Source organism: Engraulis encrasicolus, chromosome 11 (assembly GCF_034702125.1).
Source record: "Engraulis encrasicolus isolate BLACKSEA-1 chromosome 11, IST_EnEncr_1.0, whole genome shotgun sequence".
Taxonomy (NCBI): Eukaryota; Metazoa; Chordata; class Actinopteri; order Clupeiformes; family Engraulidae; genus Engraulis; species Engraulis encrasicolus.
This window is the reverse complement of record NC_085867.1, coordinates 49,719,193-49,739,713: the sequence shown is the minus strand read 5'-3', so window position 1 is coordinate 49,739,713 and position 20,521 is coordinate 49,719,193. Positions and strand designations below refer to the sequence as shown.

Genomic DNA, 20,521 nt, shown 5'->3' with positions numbered 1-20,521 from the left:
CCCTGATACCACAAGCTCATAGTGCAACCCTGTGGAACAGCACCAGTGCATGTTGATATTGACATTACAAACATGCTGTGAATGCACATACTGTATGATGATGTCTAGATTCCAGAAGTCTAGACGGCGAGATAGACGCTGTGGCAGAGAGACACTGAGAGGACACCCCATGCAGCTTAATGTTCATATATGGCCTTCACTCTTACCCTGCTCCCCTACTCAGTTAAGCCAGATTTGTTCATTGATTGGCGCAGGTGAAGGGTTTCATGAGTAGCTGTTTTGCAGCTTTGATTTACATAGAAAGGCAGGAAGGACAAAAACAGAGATGTCAGCGATAAATAAGTTGAGTGTAACACCTGACTAACCAGGCAGACATGGTAAACTACTACACCTGTCAGATGCATCAACGTGCCAACACAACGACACACCCCAACCCCCCAACCCCCCAAAAAAGATCAACATATGTCACTTCAGTCTTTTTTTCAATGTTTTGTCCCAAATGACCAGAGGGTGAGACAGGAAGAGGGTGAGTGACAACAGTGGAACAACAGCAGAGGTAGCAAAGGAGGAGGCGGTAGTGGTAGTGGTGGTGGTGGTGGTGGTAGCGGTGGTAGGGGGTCTCCTGTGGGAATCTCCAGCAGCTAGCAGGCACTTAGAGACAGACAGCAGCCCAGCACGGAGCCCGTGTGTCCCCCTAACCCTGGGGCCAACATCAACACCTCCGGAGGAGGTCACAGCGGTCCCTGCTCCTCACAACATCCATGGGGGGAAACACAAGCACTTTCCTTCCTACGCTCCACTGGAGAAAGAGGAGGAGGAGGAGGAGGAGGAGGAAGTTGGTTGGTTGGTTGGCCCGGGGGTAGGATGCTGTGGCGTGGCAATGGAGGTAGGGAAAGCAGTGGGGAGTGGAGATGGGGGCGGCAGATGAAAGAACTGCTCTGTTTTTGGACACACAGTGCAGTTTTAAGGTGAATTCATTAAATGACAAAAAAAGAGGAAAGTTATACTGCTTGAAGTTCCCCCCGAAGAATTCAGAGAACACCATGAAGCCAAATATGAAAAGTTTTGTGAGAGGGAAAAAAACAAATGTGGTGATGCAAGAACATCTTAGGAAATCAAACTGTTAAAAGCTTTGCCGACCTCGTACACCTGCAAGACAGCCTGCAGTTTTGCCGTTGTTATGCAGTATAAGAAATTGGAATTGGAATTGGTTGGAATATTGTGGCGGTGAACATTTACAAGCCTTTCGGTGTAAGTGATACAATGACTCATTTCTCAAACCGTGAAATAAAGAAGGATGTTCCACTGACCCTGTAGTATGTACGTACAAAGTATGAACAGAAATCTATGTAGGTCATAGTGTAAGCTTATGTTCATAAACAAACTTTGGTAACCCTTTACTTGACGCGTCCCAGCAAAACACATACATAGGAGCTGTTATAAAGTCTGTATGAAGCATTCATGATTCATGTTTCATGACCCATTTATACCAAACCTTTCATAAACCTAGCAGACAGAAGGACAGTCAAAATAAAAGTTATCCAAAGCAGCATAGTGGGTTTTGTTCTGAACCCTCAATGATTACTGAGAGGGCGTTAGTGACATAGGGGCATGTATCACATGCCACTCTGAGTGCACTTAGTTGAACAGTGCCTATACCAAATATCATTCCTAAACCTCATCTGCCAGTGAACAATGTGTGTCTACCAACCTATAAACATGTCGAACTGTTCCTAGACCAAAACCCATTCCTAACCCTAACCTGTCGGACAATAATGTGTGTCCACCCACCTAAAACATGCCAATTCTGCTTGCCACATGTCACTGAATCCTCTAATCCATACTAGATTTACTTCAGTGCCAGGGACAGAACATTTACAGTAAATGAAAAATATTTGCTTGACCATATTCTGTCCCTGGCACATACACCCAGATTGGATGCAATCAGGACAGGTTCAGAACAGAAATAGCAATGCTGCTTTGCAGTTGTCGAACTTTTGTTTTGACAAGTTGCTGTCCTTTTGTCTTCCATGTTTATAAAAAAATTGGTATGAATGTCTTACGAAACAGTCAACAGCTGCTATGAATGTGTTATGCAGCGACACGTCAAGTAAATGCAACCTAAACTTTACTGACAGGCACTACTTCAATGGGATGCCTCGGCCATTCATCAGATCATTAAGTGCCATGCATCGGACAACATTAGTGATAACTGGTGAAATGTGCTGTAAAAAAATGTGGCTGAAAATCTAAGGCTGAGGTTTAGGTTTTTTCACTTTGTCCGCAAAGGCTGCCTTAATCAGTGTGTATTTGAATTTGAAATAACTGCTGTTTTAAATTGCAGTTCCAGTGATGTAACTGCCTTGTGCTCATAAGTCATTTTGATTGTGGAAAATTATGGGCAACTTGCTGATGTGCTCTCCACATTGAAGACTATCATTTTCTAATCATATGCCTTGTGGAGCCCGTCATTTTATTTTCTAGTGTTTTTTAAAGTGGCCGAGTGAGTGTACTTGTCTTTTTTTTATCCTGAGGTAGCCTTGGATAACCCCAGCTAAAGTGACTTAATTCCAATCCCACTAATACTTGGCTGTAACTGCAGGCTCATTTTAGGGGGGTAGGAACAGGTGCATACTGTATTAATCTATGTGTCATTGTCTTTGAGATTCATTTGTATTCAAATACCCAGGTGAGAAATGATTTGGCTCGGAAATGTGTGCAGCTTGTGCCAGTGTCCTTAGATGGCAGCTCCAATACCATAGATTAAATAAAATGACGCTAGCACTCCCTGCTGTCTGCGCTGGTATATTGCTTGAAGAAAATATTCTTTAAACACCATTGCAGGAGAGGGTGGTTGACTGTTAAATTCTTCAAAGGCATTTTGGTAAATACAAATCAGCAATTCTCAGGATACATTTCTATTTCGTGTCAAACATATGGTTATGGGTCAAAGACATTTTTTGGGTTCAAACATCAGGAAGTGCAACACAACTAATGGCCATAAATTAATTACAGTTTGTAGTAATTGGTTGTTGATATGCTGCAATGAATATGCTTCTTAGATAGTCCACTAAAAACAAACAAAACATCCATACAATATTGGCACTGGCTGTCGTTGCGCCACCCTGACCCTGCTAATACTGAAACATCACTGACTATTATACAGCATTTATGTTAAGTTGTAATGCTATGGCATCTCTTTGCTAAAATAAACAACCCCTTTTCTGGATACCAAAGATGAAATGGGAAAAAGTAAAGCCAGAGTAAAGTGTGAGGAGTGATAGATTTAATGTGGTCACTTTCAACATTGGTGAGAAAACCTATACAGCCATAATCTCACAGTCTCTCTCACTCTCACTCCTAGCACACACACATCACACCACACACACCATACCCATACACACTCAGGAGAGACTGCAGGCATCACCGAGACACACACACCCTCCGTTTTCTTTTCATGATCCACACCTGTCAGGATGAGGCTGGTAAGCGCTTTCTTTCTCCTTACACCACCTGTTTCAGCCAATATCCTACTCCAATCCCGCAATCCCTTTTCAATCGCCACTTCTCCACTTCTCCTCCTCCTCCTCCTCCTCTTTCCCCTCCTCTATTCCGTCCTCCCCTGCTCCTACCTTGGGTGTGATCTCTCGGGCGCTAGATTTGTGTGTGTCCTCAGGAGAGGATAGTGGCCACATCTGTCCCTGGGTGACACACTTTTTTATTCGGAAGGTTGGGGAGAGGAGTCTAAGGAATTGCCACTAAAACTGTCTTTCCTGTTTTTTTTTGCTTCCCCTCTCTTTGCTTATTCTCTCTCTCTCTCTGTCTATCTCGCTCTCTCTCTCTCTCTCTCTCTCTCTCTCTGTCTATCTCGCTCTCTCTCTCACACACACACACACACACACACACACACACACACTTTTTCTCTCTCCTCTTTTCCTCATTTGATGTACAGGCTTGAATGGCCCCAACTGAATGTAAAGGCAAAGGCACCCTTTACATCCTCCCCCTACAGAGTTAACTTACTGAATTAACTATGACATGTGACAACACAGACACATTACAACTTACATTCAGCACAGTTTGAAGACAAGTTTACAAAAACACCTCCTACTACTCCAATTCACAATACAAGATGGGCATATCTTCTCATACATATGCATATACATACTGTACATACATACATACGTAGAATCAGCCAGCCCAATAGACAGATGTACTGCAAATGATCCTTCCCATTGTAGACTCACATATGGGGCAAAGACAGGCAGTGGAGAGGAAGGAAGAACACAGACTGTGACTGATCTCCAAGGTCACTCCAATTAACTGGACCGTTTAGGTTGGTGATGCAGACGTGATATGGGTCTGGAGAGTTTGGGGCTAGGAGACTATATGGGCAGCGAGAGATCTCTGTGAGAAGGAGCGCTGCCACCAAGAGAGAGGGGAGGAATGGGGAAGGGAAAGTTCACAACGTGTTGGTCGAAGAGGAGGCCAAGCGCTTCCCGATGTAGATCCTGAAGAGAGAGAGAGAGGAGAAGAAGAAGAAGAAGAAGAAGAAGAAGAAGAAGAAGAAGAAGAAGAAGAAGAAGAAGAAGAAGAAGAAGAAGAAGAAGAAGAAGAAGAAGAAGAAGAGGGAACATAGAAAACAAGGAGGGAGAAAGAGAGAGGAGGTGGAGATAAGAGGAGTTTTAAGAAAGATGGTGATATGGGGAAGAAAAGAGAGAGAGAGAGAGAGGAAGAAGAGAATAAAAAGAAAGACAGAGACAGTGAGATAAGAAATGAAGTATTGAGCCACTGCACTATTGAGTTGCGTGGGTTAAACTGCGTAGATCATGATGGATTGCATGGCAGCCAGAAATCAATCATGTGCCACTTCGGCTTAAGCATGTTAAAAAAAATGTAGATGCAATTGACTGTAAACATTTAGGCTTACCGCAAAGTCAGTGAAGAACAACACTTATAACAAAAGCATACCTCATTCATAACTTAATAATTATAACATAGTATTTGAGTATTTGACCCTTAAGAATAAAATTAGGTAAAAACATTAAAAAGGCTATTTTTTCTATACACTTTTACAAATTTCTATTGACTTCCACCCTGCTCCATCTGTAAAAGACCGAAACAAGTACCTGTTGAACCCATCAGTTTTTCTTATCGGGTTGACATTACACAGTTGATGCTAAATACTGGGTTCTGCCCATGTTCTGAGTATTATTTCACCGCTGCTACCGTATGTTATTGCACTCAAGTAGCATAGATGTGTTATTTTTATGATTTTGTTTTCTACCCACAGTAATAAAAGATCTTTTACTTTAACTTTTCCTTTAAGTGTCGCCTGTGATTACTTGCACAGTGTGTTTAAATGTCTTACATGCCTTTTCCTTTTCAGCGTGTAGGCTCATCTCTAATCTCCTACTAGACCTGGATCCTTCGAGGTAAACACCACGTTGACCTCTCTCCAGGGTGCATGTGAATCAAAGCGAGGCCACGTATTGACCAGGAAAAGGGCCTTCAAAGTGAGAGAGTCGAAGCGTCGAAACGTGGCCTTGCTTTTAGATCAATGCTGATCCCTGGAGAGCATTTTATATGGCACTCCAAAAATACTTTGTCTCTGATTTAATTTGCATTTGAGGCTCTGGCCATTACCAGATAAGGACGAGGAAGCACTAAAGGTGGCAAGTGCGATGTCGATATGGTTATACATCTCTCCCTTCAGCACCTATTGTGGCTCAGGAGCTTTCTAACCTCCAAGGTCTTTGGAAGCACTAAATCATAAATGCCCACGGTTATCGACAATAGGGAATAATAATTGCATAGTCTACAAATAATAGTGTGCATTATTTCATTCAACACGACCTTGCTGATGTCATCATGCTGAATGTAGATGTGCTACATGTATATAAGGCAGATGTAAATATGTGATTTAATCCCATCAAAGTACAGATCTGGTTGAAACTGGTAAGCAGTTCAGGCATTGGTCCTCCATCAACTCAATTGTTTCTTAAGCATATTTTGCCGAAATCTTTGTTGACACCACAACACATTTCATAATAACTACATTACTTACTACATTACAAGATGGCTAGATCATGTATTCAGTCAAAATGACAGATATAAGTGGAGAAAGTGGATAGTTTCCACAGTTCCCTGCCCTCCACCTTTCAGCCCCACCCCACCTCCCATCTCTCCCGACATCCTCTTCTTACATCAATTTGTTACACATTGCAGCTTCATCTTTGTTATAAGGAAAGCACAGCCCTTCACCATCCGGCTTACACTTCCGACTTACCCCAGTTTCTTGCCCTCCACCTTATACCACCTCCTTCTCCTCCTATGTCCTCCCGACTGGCCATAGTCCCAATGTGCGCAAGTTCATGGCCTCCGCACAACCCACATTTCACCACCTCCCCCTCCCCCTTCCAGTTCCACTCCACCATTTTACCCCAGTTTCTAGCCTCCACCCTTCCTCCTCCACCTCTCACCACCGCCTCCCTCTTCCTCCTCCACCCTCCCGCTTTGCCCGGGTCCCAACGTCTGCGGCAGTGCACAAGTTCTTGCCCTCGACCAGCTCCCCCTTTCCTCTCCTCCTCACCTTCACACCTTCACCCCAGTTTCTTGCCCTCCACCTTTCACCACCACCCCCTCCCCCACCTCCTCCCACCTCTCCCGCCGACTTACCCGAGTCCCAGCGTGAGGGCGTGCGAGGCCAGCAGGGAGGGCAGCAGCAGCAGCAGCATGTCGGAGGAGAAGAGGCCTCTCTTCATCACCTCGCTCTTCCTCACACTCAGCGCCGTGCCCGACTGCTTGGGGTGGTGGAACACAAACTCCCTGGAGGGGGAGCAGCGAGAGGTGAGTAGACGAGACCAGACTAGACGCGGCGCAACTTGATAGAAAAAAGACACGACTGGAGCGCTCTCCGCCTCTCACTGTTATTTTTTTTCTTTCATTTGAAGTTAACAGAGAAAAAAAAGAAATGCCCAAGTGAGAGGCTGGGCTTGGCTTTCACACGGGCACCACTTTTTGATGGATGTCGACAGCACAGAATTGGAGACGTGCCATGCATATCAGTAGCACACATCACACATATCAGCCTGCCTCCTTTTTTGTTGTTTTTTCCTCTTATCTTTTCCCTTGTTTCTGAGTATCTCAAGATGAATGAATTCAAACTCCTATCTGTTCTTTTTTTTCTTTAGTCATAAATACTGATGGGCAATAGCCTTGCACACTAACATTGTTCAGGCAGAGGTGAATATTAAGGATATTTGTAAACTGATTGTACTGCAACCCTGAGGTGTTTTAGGTTTTTCATGCTGTACCAAAGAGAAACTGTCAACGATGTTTTAGCTATCAGTCTGTGTGACCTATGAACTGACCCGTACTGGATCCAATTGTAACAAATAATTTATGATGCATGCCTAAATTGTATCATAGCCTGTGAATTGATATATGAATCGGTAAATGGGGGGAAAAATATACACCTCTAGTCATAATCCTCTGAGATGACTGACATAAAAAGGAAAACACAGCCTTGTGCATGGTTCTTTGGGGACTCATTCTCTAATTCTTAATAGAAAATTTGTAAATTAAGTAAAAATAGCCTGAAAAGTAATGGTAGGTCAGGTGTAATGCAGTTTGGCAATATTTCTGCTATTTCGATGTTATTAGTTGGTCATTCAATAACACACAGATAACTCATTGTACTGATTCCCCTGATTAATGTTTGAAAACAACCTCAAGGACAATGGACACATAGCACATTGTACCTTTTATGAAATGGGCACAGCACACACAATACAGTACAGTGGGTGCATGAGGTTCTTTGTGCTCTCCAACCCTCAGCTGTTGTTGCCACATCCCCTTTTGTTGTTGCTCTGTTCTCTAACTATATGCTCCATGCGGGCATGCAGGGCACCTATGGCCAGTCACGTCCGACTCCGACTCTGAATGTGAATGAGTCAGGACAGGAGTGGCTGAGTCACTCTCCGATGCAGCTTTATTTCAGTCTACGCACACAACGTGATCCTCTTACTTGATCCTCTGACGGAGCGGAGGGAAGGGAGGGAGGAGACTTGTTGTTGGGTGAGCGAGCGAGCGAGAGCGAGTGAGAGCCTCAAAGGTCAGCGGCTGCTTATCCCCAGGCCTCCTCTTTGGGCACCGTGCGGACAACACTAGCCCTCGAATAACACTGATTCTGACACGTGCAACGGCAACAACAACATCTAGTCTTTGTAGAGTGCCACAAGTTATGCTCTGTCCTCTTATCAGCTTGCATTTATGGCACTAGGTAGACAATATTCATTTCTATGTCCTCTTATCTGGCTATTTTACGTTGTGAGAGGACTTCACCTCACATTTCACACTTTTAATATGTTTCCTTGCATTGTAAGTTTAGTTTAGTTTATTTAGTTTAGTTCAGCAGGGACCATGCACAATAGACATTGTTTACAGAAGTAGAAAGATGACTTGTGCCAGATTATAGCTATATAGCTAATTTCCATCTGCAGTCCCTGGACAGGTAAGACAACAGCGCATCAGATGAAAGGCTATGTTTCAAAGCCTAGAGATAGCTGAGGAATCTATCAAGGAAATGGAAACTAGTGAAGTATTGCTACCTCACTTTTTTCGATATGGTCACATTCAGAGCAAGTAGAACACCTGACACCACTTAAAACATCACCACATGTTATCCTGTCTTGCACTTTACTGTTGTCCTGTCTTTGTCTGTCCATGGCACAGTGCGAAATGTGATTTTGATTCCTTTGAATGTCTGGTGCATGTAAAGAAATTGACAATAAAGCTGACTGAATTTAACTTTGAGTTTGATATACAATGGTAGAAAGTGTCAAAAAAGACAGGGATTTTTTTTTTCAAAACCTAGGCGTGGGAATGGAATAAATTTAGGAAATGTGACTTGCCTATTAGTCTAGACTAGAATACTATACTATACTAGAATAGTATATTAATAATATGCATTAGAGAATAGATAAATAGGCTTAGGAGGTCAACATTGAGAATGTAAAATGCAGTCTAACTAAGGTCTTAAGGGTGCACTGTTTAATATTTTTAGTAGTGTATTTCAAGAATCCATGCTGCTCATTCACAAATGTTACTTTTTTCATGAATTCTTAGCACCACTATCAAATTCTACGTATTCATTATCACTGGGAAAATTGCACTTATCATGAAAAGGTGGATCTTCTCCATTGTCCGCCATATTGAATTGCCAGAATTTCTTCCAGACATTTTTAGCTGCAAATACTATTAAATATTAGTTCATTATTTAGTAAATGTACATGAAAAGATCAAATTTGGGAGCAGACAGCACAGTATCCATGCACAGCATGGTTGCAATACCTACTCTGGCCACAATCCCACACAGTGCACCTTTAAGAAGTATTGTTCCTGACTTACTATAATGAGACAAAAGTACGAACAGATACACTAAAAGTGCAAACTGCCAAAAACACAGGGATGGAATGATGGATCCTTACTTGGGAGGGAGGTATTCCGGTCGACTGGACCAATCCCAGACCCATTCGGCGCTCACTCTTCTGTCACTGTCATCAGACTGAAGCATGATGGGAAACACAAAAAGATCACAATCAGCATGTTGTTTTTGCTTATGTCGCTGTCGTTTATGTGCTGCGTTTAGTGTTTTGTCCTAATAGTATGTCCAGAAAGTTGTTCATTTTTTACTTTGTCTCTAATGAATTTAACATAGCTATTCTTTGTTTAATATTTATATCAACAATCTACTTTCAGTGTCATTTCATTACTATTGCTGCTTTCACCATTATTATTGAATGCATTGTGTGGACAGCATGTTTGTTTAAAAAAAAAACCATTCTGGTTGCTTCGTTTCAAGGTGTCCTTGTAGGCTAGTAAAGTGGCTTGTGGTCAAATGACAAGGTTTTCCGGACCTTCTCATGCAAATCCGTGACGCAGAAATGAGGCGTCTCTTATTGGATCCCACCCCCCTGCTTTGTGTGTATCTGAGAGTACCAACCAGCTGAGAGCTAGGCTAATCAGGGTTTCGTGCCACCAGTCGCCACTTGTGTTGGAAACATGTGGATGTAAAGGATAACCTGTATGGTGATGACGTCTGTACTGCTGCTGCCTCCACTGCCTTCACTGGCTGGTCGGGGGGAGGTTCGTGGAGTTATGATCTGTGGAGGACTACTCACACACACACACACACCCACACACACACACACAGACACACATCGCACATGACATGTTAGTGAGGTGTATGTTGCCGTTACATACTGTACTTTATGGCCACTTTGTAATCCCTGTCCCCTCAATATTGTTGTCATTTTTATACAGAAGCGCTACCAGTCAAGTTCCAGTTTCGCATCCAAGTGAATAGGATGCCCCTGTTGGAAATGCACTTTGGATACATTATATTCATTAAACTATCATTGAGTGATTAAATCATGTGCCACCTATTTGCACATGTACTATATCTACTCCTAGAGAAGAAGAATTACCATTGCTAATTGGACAGTCCATTAATTCAAACTATAAATCAATCTAATAATTTGAAATAGCTTCATCTTGAGCGATGTTGAAATGTGTTGTGTTGTTTACCTGTCGGTGTGACTACTCCTCTCGCTCTCCAGCTGTGCCTCCTGTAGGATCCTCTCCAGCTCCCCCTGGAGGAGAAGAGAGGTAGTGTCCTGTGGTCCTGCCTGGCTTTCCCTCTGTGACGATGCGGCTACCACCAGACCCTCCAACTCCACCCATGACCCTGACAGACAGCACACACAGCCAGTCACATACACCTGAGGACACTCTGACCAGGGCTGCTGACAGCTTTGGCCGGGCCAGGGACAAAATCATCTGAAAGGGCCTCACTTTCATTGCATACAATGTGATGGGGACCCAATTCTGTGCCCCGTCTCCCTGGGCCCCGGACAACAATTGAACCCTTTGCTCGCCTTGTCAACTTCCCTGACTTTGACCATCATGCATGGACACATCTCAAACAATGAATATGACCCTCTTTAAAATTAGCTTGGCAGCTCATATTGCTCTTGTTGTGATGACACTTAAACCGCTCAAACCTTTTCTGCTGGGTCCCCCTTTTAGACCAATGAATATTTTCTCAAACCACCTCCACCATCATATTTCAAATGGCATTTTAACCCATTAACATTGCAATTAATTTGAAAATCAGCACAGGACAAGTGAGAATACACTTATTAACCTCACAAATCAATATTGATCATTTTCGCTGTGTTATCAAACATGTCCAGAGTAAGCTTATGTGTATGGGGGTTTACGACCACCTTTACGAGCATTCCCTGCAGTACCTCGATCACCAGTCTTGGAATCACTGCTATAAGCACTGTTTTGAGGAAGACATGTTTCCCAGGTGTCTTGACACAGTAATGAATTGGGTATTACAAATGACTTCTGTAACTACCTATTTTTATAGTGTGTGTGTGTGTGTGTGTGTGTGTGTGTGTGTGTGTGTGTGTGTGTGTGTGTGTGGTCGTGGTCGTGGTCTTTTTTTCTTTCTTTATTTTCAATGGATGATGCTTAAATGAATGTACAGAACTGTATACAACCTTTAAATGTGTGTGATTTTATTGTTGGACCCCAGGAAGAATAGCTGGGTCTGCGCCCAGCTAATGGGGATCCTAATAAACTAAACTAAACTAAACAGGTGCATCAATATTACGAGACAAGATAGTGGGGCCAACAAGCTGGAGGGCAGCAGGGAAGGTAGGCTATATGCCTTCCGTGTTGAGGTGTGCTGTGAGCTCCACCTCCTCTGGCCTGATAGGAGTGTTTATTATAAACACACATGGCTGCATGTGCACACAAACAACTGCAGCCCCGGCAGCAACCCAGGCCACATAACCAGCCCTCCGTCCACCCGCCCGCCCGCCTGCCGCACAAACAAGACCCGCCAGTACATCTGTTTACGTAAGGCTTTATTTCTGTGGGAGATTAACTACTACCCCCCTCCTGTTTCTCATTCAGTCTCTCTCTCTCTCTCTCTCTCTGTCTCTCTCTCTCTCTCTCTCTCTCTGTCTCTCTCTCTCTCTCTCTCTCTCTCTGTTGCTCTGGCACCCCCCCCCTCCCTTTTACCATTTTCTTAGGCTGGCACAAAACAAACTATGTCCAAGTCCAAATAAAGCACTTACATACATACATACAGTATTGTACAGAGAGTGCAGGGTGAGAGAGAGAGAGAGAGAGAGAGAGAGAGAGAGAGAGAGAGAGAGAGAGAGAGAGAGAGAGAGAGAGAGAGCAGAACAGGGCCTGCAGCTTGTTACAGTAAACAGGGGGGATGGGAGGGGGGATTGTGCCATTGCCCCAGTTTCCCGCTAGAGAGAGCAGCTGTGACATAACCATGGACTGTGGCCTTGACCAATGCCTGTGGTTGCCTACTGTGGAAAAATAAATATTATACTTATTAATGTCTGACCATGGTTTTTGCTGTTTGCTGATGTAATGTTTTCATGCTTAAGATGACTCTTGGATTTCTATTTGCCATTTGTAAACAACAGCAATATTTTACCTCACAAAAATGTGGATGATAATATAACAACAAATCTAAGCTTAAGCTTAATATAGCACCAAACCACTTTAACTTATGCTGCATTGGTGGTACAGCAAGAACAACTGCTGTAAACTCCTGGGCCATGAGCCTACCTAACTGTGAATTTAACAAAATAAACCAAGAGTAAGGTGTGTGTGTGTGTGTGTGTGTGTGTGTGTGTGTGTGTGTGTGTGTGTGTGTGTGTGTGTGTGTGTGTGTGTGTGTGTGTGTGTGTGTGTGTGTGTGTTTCGATATAGAACTAAGTTACAATCAGTCGAAAGTGCCTATGTATGGTTGGATTGATTGCCTTGATTCTAATCATGTTTCTTAGATAGATGCATTATTGTTGTCGGCCTACACAAAATGCCACTCTGTGCGGAACACTAGGGCATTCATTGAGCTATAAGTGTGGGTAAATCTCTATCATTTAATTGGCTTAGAGCGATGCCAACAGGTCAGTCATTAATGGGTTTACGTGGTGGCACTGACAAAACAATACCACTAACAAAGTCAACAGCCTTAGCTGCCTTCGTTACAGTAAGTCAAACAGGGTTACATAGTTACAGTGTTACTACAGGCTACTGTAACATAGACTTTGAGTAAAATGAGGGATATTGACTAACAAAATACCCGTCCTCATGTGTGCTTCTTTTGTGAGAAATATGACACAGCTCCTTTGTTTGTCTGAGAAAGTGTCCAGTGGTGACGTTGCATAACAGTACTTTCTGAGCCCGCGTTAACAAACAGTCATTTGACCTTGTACAGTTGGTGAATATCTTTGAATTTTGTTCCCGGGGACCCTATCAGAAAAACGTTTACGCGAACCCCATTTTGGACACAGTTTAAAAAGAAGACGCTTACCGTTCAAGGTGTCATCTGGTGACTGGGACCCTGACATGACGGATAGAAAACACAGACGTCGACGAACTGCAGAAGGATGATGACACTGACAAACACAAGCACGCAGTTCGAATATTGTAGTATTGCACCACGACGTATGCCTCCTCCCTGCCTTTTCCCCAACCAGTTTCTATGTTGTCCACGTTATATGCCAACTCTATTAGATCGCCTTTAATCCCCCTCCCCCTCCCTCTGACTTCCTTTTCTTCCCACGTGTCGGAAGTAAACAACAATACTGGTGCTGGAAGGGACACTTTGGGGAGGTGCAATACTTGTGCAATTGCCTTCATGATCGGCCAACGCAGGATGTCCCTCTATCCTCTTTATTTACGAGTGCAGTAAAACTGTTAAATCTAATAACTATTTATACCGGTAAGCTATCCATTTGCCATGGACATCGATTACCTGGTGGAAGGTTGGGTATGGGGGAAGCGCACGTACAGACCAGCTAATATGAAATACGTCAGCCCACTCGTGCGCCAGAGTTGATGCTTTCCCTTGGAAATCACCTGCACTGCAACGAGCTTTTAATAGATGGTCCAGTTTAATCTCTTGTCTGTCCTCAACCCATTTCACCCTGATGGCTAACGTCCCTGGCACGCCATGGCAACCTAAATGTAAGCTTGGCAAAGAATTAGTTAAGCCGGACTACATGATAGCCTACCCCATCTCATAACAAAGACACAGATAAGATTACTTGGTACAAAATCGACAATGATGTCCACATTCATATAACAATAGCCTACAAAATGCTCCTACAGTAGGATGTACGCTGTAGGCGAATATAACAGGCCTATATGATTTTCATTTTTAAAATGATAGGGCATACATATGATTTTTAAGTAGGCTACACGTTATTTCTTAAAGAATGTACTTCATTGGCATCCATTGTTTCAGTCTTAAGGATTGTGTGAAATTGTGTGTGTGTGTGTGTGTGTGTGTGTGTGTGTGTGTGTGTGTGTGTGTGTGTGTGTGTGTGTGTGTGTGTGTGTGTGTGCGTGTTTAGATGTAGGCTATATTCCGATACAGTTGAAAGTATGTATGGCTGGCTTGATTGCCAATCATGTTTCTTAGACAGATGCATCTTATTGGTGTCGGCCTACACACACTGCCACTCTGTACGGAACTCTAGAATGTTTTAGTTGTTCAATATTCACTTTTTTATTTTTGACTCTCGTTTGTTAGAAGTAAACTACTTCAGATGTGACCACAAATGACACTTCACTAATTTACAAGCACCAGGTAGTTCTTTCATTAGCCCACTAGAGTGCGCTGTTTAATAACAGAAGCACAGGCCTGATCTGGCCTCATTGCCATGAAATCATGAAAAGGAAAGGCTGAACAAAATAATGTCTTTTGTTGTCTTTTTATTGCTTGGAAAACATTGCTGGAACAGGTTAGTTGTTCATCATGGTCTGCAATGATACAAAAAAACAAAAAGTAATATAAATATACACCAGTTGTTACATTTTTTTTTTTTAAAAGCTACTTCTGTGTTTGAGTAAATAACCATGCCCTGACTAACGAACAGCTATAATATGTGATTAATAATAGTAAGACATAATCATACTGTTGGCCATATTAAGACATTACCTCATCGATCCATTCATTGAAGTCAGAGACACGGGTGAAGACAGTGGGCTTCTTAATGTAGTTACAGCCCCTGCCAGACACGAAGCTGGCAATGCCATGGACCTCCCAGGTGCCATCAGCATTCTTGCAGTTCAAGGGGCCGCCAGAGTCACCCTGAAACACATGGCACAATATGATGCACTGAGGGATTTGTAATTGTATTGTGAACTCATACAATTCACTTCGAGCAACCCAGAGGAACAACTTTTAACCACAGTGTGTGTGTGTGTGTGTGTGTGTGTGTGTGTGTGTGTGTGTGTGTGTGTGTGTGTGTGTGTGTGTGTGTGTGTGTGTGTGTGTGTGTGTGTGTGTGTGTGTGTGTGCGTCTTACATTGCAGCCACCCACAACACCATCTCCGCCAGCGCAGACCATGGACCTCCTGATGGACACACCCCACCAGTCGTTCTGCTTGCAGACGTCGTACTCCACCACGGGCATCAGGGCCTGCTGCAGAGTGACAGAGGTGGGCCCTCCAGCTGCACATGAGGAAAGGGAAGGGAAACACAGAAAAAGAAAGAAAGAAAGAAAGAAAGAAAGAAAGAAAGAAAGAAAGAAAGAAAGAAAGAAAGAAAACAATCAACCAATCAATAAATTAATCAATCAATTGCTGTGAAATTAGCAGACAAACAAACAAATTCACAGACATAAAACATGCAGAGGCCAGTTTAAAGAGAGGAAATTGGTTGTATGTGAAAATACAGTATATTTGACTTTTTATGATATAGCCTTTTAAGAACCAGTCGTGCTTTTCTCACACTACCACAAAATAAATCATGTCCGGTTACGGGCAAGAAGTTAGTTACGTGGTGTGCACTGTGTGCTGTGTCACAATGGCAATGAGACTTTCACTTTCATGTGATACAGGTAAAGCAGAAATCTCGTGGCTCGTGACCATAGCCTACATGTGATACATGACTTAAACATGGCTCCATTTGTTTGTATACTAGTATTAAAAACAGTTTATAAGACCATAAGCAGCGATATTGCTTGGCAGACATTGGCATCCTTCATCGCACATCCAGCAGTGAGATTCTTACAGGGCCATCTGTTTATATCTAGAAATATCGATTTCTATCACATTTGAGCCTGATATGGCTATTCTTATTAAAACGATTTTGTCTACCTAAGTGAGATGATTTATTGTTCCTTTGAGAACCAGAACCTAAAGTCTACTCTATTTTACTTTAGTCCAAAGATATTGATTTGCCCTCTGAGCATTTCCATAGCCATTAGCTGTGTGTCCTGTTTGCCCACTTGACTTCAGGCAGCTGTGACCTTAGGTAGTTGGTCTTGAGATCGAAACTTTGCATGTTCAAGTTCCGTATCAGCAGAAAGAGTGTGGGTGTTCTGCTATGCCCACATCCATGTCTGGAGTGCCCCTGAGCAAGTCAAATAACCCCAACATTACTCAAGGGAGTGTAGCCAATACCTTGTGCTTAAATATCTATAGGTCGTTTTTTGATTTTTAAAAAATGTGCCATGTAATGTAATGTAGAATCCTTTAGTCATGCGCAGACAGACAGGCAGTTGAGTGTCTTACTGGAGAGCCTGCCCCAGCCGGTGATGTAGCAGGGGTAGTTGTGGGGCAGGAGGGTGTTGGCCTTGGGCAGACAGGCCAGCTGGACCTCATCGCTCAGGGTCACGTGCTCGGACAGCTTGATCATGGCAATGTCATTTCTGTCATTCAGAGGAGGCACATATAGCAAATTAAATTACGCAGCATATTACATGAAGTAAGTAAACAGTGAACACACAAAGTGCTGTACAGTGTCTGACCAAGGGAACAGCAAAATTAGTAATAAATCATAAATGCATGATAGTCAATTAAGTTGTTTTGCTTTGATTTGATGGACATAAACATAATTGCTCATGGCGAATGTAAACCCATGAACGTGCCAGTATGTTTGTTTGTACATTGTTCGAGCTGATTCAATTTTGGTGCTGATCTGGGCGGTCTTGGTCTGTGCTCTAGGCGTCCTCTTGTTATTACTACGGTACTATGAATCAGTAACTATTCAATTCTGTTTATTTGCCAGACAATTGTCCCCACTTGTGTGTGTGTGTGTGTGTGTGTGTGTGTGTGTGTGTGTGTGTGTGTGTGTGTGTGTGTGTGTGTGTGTGTGTGTGTGTGTGTGTGTGTGTGTGTGTGTGTGTGTGTGTGTGTGTGTGTGTGTATCTGCGTTGAGGTTGTGACGAAAATTCTGCTTGCAAACAATATAATAAGGCCATATTAAAACCAAATTAAAACACATTTTGGTCCCCATGTAAAGTCATTAAGGTAGTGACTATTTTCTCGAGGAAGAATCACTTTAATCAATGTTTCTTTACTATTCAATATTGTACAGTATAGTTTACAGTTATTGTGTAGTGTACAATATAAGCTCATCTTACCCGGTGGAGATGAGGACGGGGTTGTAGTGGCGATGCATGATGATCTTGGCGGGGTCGATGGCCTTGGCACTGCTCTCGGCCTGCTGCAGGTTGTGCTTGCCAACCACCACCCTGTAGGTGAAGTCCTCACTGCACACGCACAGACAGGGAGAGAGAGAGGTCACAGCAGAAGATCAGAAGAGCGTGTGTGTGTGTGTGTGTGTGTGTGTGTGTGTGTGTGTGTGTGTGTGTGTGTGTGTGTGTGTGTGTGTGTGTGTGTGTGTGTGTGTGTGTGTGTGTGTGTGTGTGTGTGTGTGTGTGTGCGTGCGCGCAATGTGCAAGCACCCAGATGTGACGTGATTCACATTATTTCATTGTAATTATACAGTAGCAGACCATAACACACAGTAGACATGAGTGATTTTTGTATTTAACTGTAATGCATCAAACAAAGAATCTCTCTCTCACACACACAACACACAACACACGCACACACACACACACACACACACACACACACACACACACACACACACACACACACACACACACACACACACACACACACACACACACACACACACACACATCAACTGCCAAAAGTGCCAATGGAACACGGCAGTGTGTGTGTGTATGTCATCCCATGGCACTTTTGGCAGTAGCCTTAGTGTGTGTGTGTGTGTGTGTGTGCATGTGTGTGTGTGTGTGTGTGTGTGTGTGTGTGTGTGTGTGTGTGTGTGTGTGTGTGTGTGTGTGAGAGAGAGAGAGAGAGAGAGAGAGAGAGAGAGAGAGAGAGAGAGAGAGTTTGAGTGTGCGAGAGAGAGAGAGAGAGAGAGAGAGAGAGAGAGAGAGAGAGAGAGTTTGAGTGTGCGAGAGAGAGAGAGAGAGAGAGAGAGAGAGAGAGAGAGAGAGAGAGAGAGAGAGAGAGAGAGAGAGAGAGTTTGAGTGTGCGAGAGAGAGAGAGAGAGAGGGAGAGAGAGAGGGAGAGACCTACTTGATGCAGTGAGCAGCAGTCATGACCCAGTTGGTGGCAACCAGGGATCCTCCACAGGTGTGTCCATAGCCATCATGTCTCCTGTACTGCAGAGAGATCTGAGGAGAGGAGAGGAGAGGAGAGGAGAGGAGAGGAGAGGAGAGGGGCACTCTTTACACAGCACACATCACATCTCAAACCATCAGCCCTACATGACACACTGCCCTCTGTCGCTAAGTCCATCTGCTCTTATACTTCAACTGTGTGCTATGTAAGCTGGAAGCATTTATTATTTGTGTTTGCACTGATGATACACTAGTGTCACCCACACTGACCACTGACTGACACACTGTTCAAATGCCTAGATGCTTTTAAAGCATTATCAAGCCTAGCTTATGCTGTGTTTTGCTGGTACAGGTAAGGAAATGCCTATTTGTGGACACTTTGTTGCATTATTGCCAGGGCAACATGTACAGTGTGTCACAGAAGTGATTAGACCCTTCACATTTCTGCAGATTTGTATATCATCTCAGTATTTCATGGGACAACATCACACAATGAAAAGTAGCCAGCGCACAACTTATGTAACCACAAATTATTTACTCAAATAATTACTCAATAATTCAAAATACAGCCAATACTGCTGCTTCCCATCAATATTGAGAAGTTGACTTGCATGTCACCATGCATCATAATTACTGAAGCAGAGATCATGATCCTCTCTATGGGATTTTAACCCAGGGGTGTATTCACTTTAATGAGTACATGTTCAGACATGAATGGCTATATTTTGAGTGAACACTAAATTGAAGCACTTATATAAGCTGTGCATCCAAAGAGACTGCAGTGAGAAGAGCAATCGGTGTGTACAGTGAGTGTTGTGTGCTTACCTGCCAGGGCCAGCTGTTGGGGCGAGCCTCCTGTCCATTGACCACACGAGTCAGCTCAGGCTCAATGGCGGGCTGGCCACAGCCATACGCTGTCAAGAGACAGGAGAACATACGTACATGTGAAAATGTTATTCACACACTCCTATCTCTTATGTCCTCCTCCTTACTACTGTCTGGTGATGGTGCTGCTGCTGCTGTGTAAATTGCAGGGGTGGGGAACCTTTTCCATTCAAGGGGATCACTTTCAATTTGATCAAGTCCTCCAAGGGCCCTACTATAAACACAAACCAGGATTTTCCACTGCACTTTAGGCCTAGTATATTGAAGGCGGTCCCTTTTACAATAGACTACATCTTCACTAGGTTCCGTGAAAATATAACTTAATTGATTACTTTACAAAACATGTCATATTTCACGTGAAACTACATAACATAATATAAGATTATATTCGGAGGCGTGGATAAGAGGGCTTCCAGGGCCTTAAACAGCGCTCAGGCCATAGGTTCCCCACCCATGGTGTATGGCAGCCTAGTCTAACTTAGGCTGGTCTTGCATTGGCATTACACAAGACAGCTAGCCAATCATTATAAAGTCTGATAAGTATAGCCTGCGCACAACTTAAATCACTTACTGCAGCTGTGTATATTGCATATACACTAATCTTGTATTGGTATCATCCTTAACAAAAGTGTGATTCATGTAGCTCACCCAAAATTGTAGAGTACCCTACTATTATGTAGAATTTTGAAATGTACAAAACCTGTTTCTTGGTACTATTTGGTATCTTATTTTTATGAAACTCTACCGAAAGCTTCCATACATTATTCTCCAGTTCACATTTCCATACAGTATTCCATCATATTACTGTTTGAAAGTGGTTTTGTGGTTTGTCTTACCCGTTGTGAAGAGAGCGAAAGCCAGAATCAGCGGAGTCATGTTGTCGATGCTGAGGGCCGGCATGGAGCGTTCCCGTTTTTATAGAGCAGCATCTTCTTCTTATCGTGCGGTGATAACCGTCCTTTAGCCAATTGGTCCACAAAAAGCAGCTGATGCTACTGTTTGAAGTGCATCTGTTCAGGGGGTCCTAGTTTTCTCGCACTTTGCATACTGTCAGCTTTTGAAAAAAATGTTGCTGCTGAATATATTATTGTTAACAATCTAGAAATAGTATCGCTTCTTATGCTCCACTATATTTTTTAATA

The 20,521-nt window shown here is 43.2% G+C and overlaps 2 protein-coding genes across 2 annotated transcripts; both read right to left on the bottom strand.

Moving 5' to 3' along the window:
- Window positions 1–3,264: 3,264 nt before the first annotated feature.
- zgc:73226 (uncharacterized protein LOC402792 homolog) lies at window positions 3,265–13,630 on the bottom strand. Its single transcript, XM_063210842.1, has 6 exons — window positions 13,415–13,630; window positions 10,591–10,750; window positions 10,086–10,176; window positions 9,492–9,568; window positions 6,679–6,828; window positions 3,265–4,511 (listed from the first exon to the last, which is right to left on the bottom strand). The coding sequence occupies exons 1-6, from the start codon at window positions 13,449–13,451 to the stop codon at window positions 4,463–4,465; spliced, it is 564 nt and encodes a 187-aa protein (XP_063066912.1). The 5' UTR covers window positions 13,452–13,630; the 3' UTR covers window positions 3,265–4,462.
- A 1,173-nt stretch (window positions 13,631–14,803) lies between these two features.
- LOC134458502 (chymotrypsin-like elastase family member 2A) lies at window positions 14,804–20,315 on the bottom strand. The gene is made up of 8 exons (XM_063210840.1): window positions 20,216–20,315; window positions 19,320–19,408; window positions 18,451–18,548; window positions 17,478–17,606; window positions 16,627–16,763; window positions 15,417–15,562; window positions 15,047–15,199; window positions 14,804–14,868 (listed from the first exon to the last, which is right to left on the bottom strand). Exons 1-8 carry the CDS (start codon window positions 20,277–20,279, stop codon window positions 14,851–14,853), a joined length of 834 nt encoding a protein of 277 aa, XP_063066910.1. The 5' UTR covers window positions 20,280–20,315; the 3' UTR covers window positions 14,804–14,850.
- Window positions 20,316–20,521: the final 206 nt, after the last annotated feature.

What these genes read in the sequence shown, in the direction of transcription:
- zgc:73226 (XM_063210842.1), bottom strand. Translation starts at nt 13,451, where the DNA reads ATGTCAGGGTCCCAGTCACCAGATGACACCTTGAACG. An exon ending in AGGAGTAGTCACACCGACAG is followed by an intron (nt 10,177 to 10,590) that starts GTAAACAACACA and finishes GTGTGTGAGTAG; the next exon opens with TCCTCCACAGATCATAACTC. An exon ending in CAGACGTCATCACCATACAG is followed by an intron (nt 9,569 to 10,085) that starts GTTATCCTTTAC and finishes ATCATGCTTCAG; the next exon opens with TCTGATGACAGTGACAGAAG.
- LOC134458502 (XM_063210840.1), bottom strand. Translation starts at nt 20,279, where the DNA reads ATGCCGGCCCTCAGCATCGACAACATGACTCCGCTGATTCTGGCTTTC. An exon ending in TTTCGCTCTCTTCACAACGG is followed by an intron (nt 19,409 to 20,215) that starts GTAAGACAAACC and finishes GTCTCTTGACAG; the next exon opens with CGTATGGCTGTGGCCAGCCC. An exon ending in GTGTTGTGGGTGGCTGCAAT is followed by an intron (nt 15,200 to 15,416) that starts GTAAGACGCACA and finishes CATGTGTTTCAG; the next exon opens with GGTGACTCTGGCGGCCCCTT.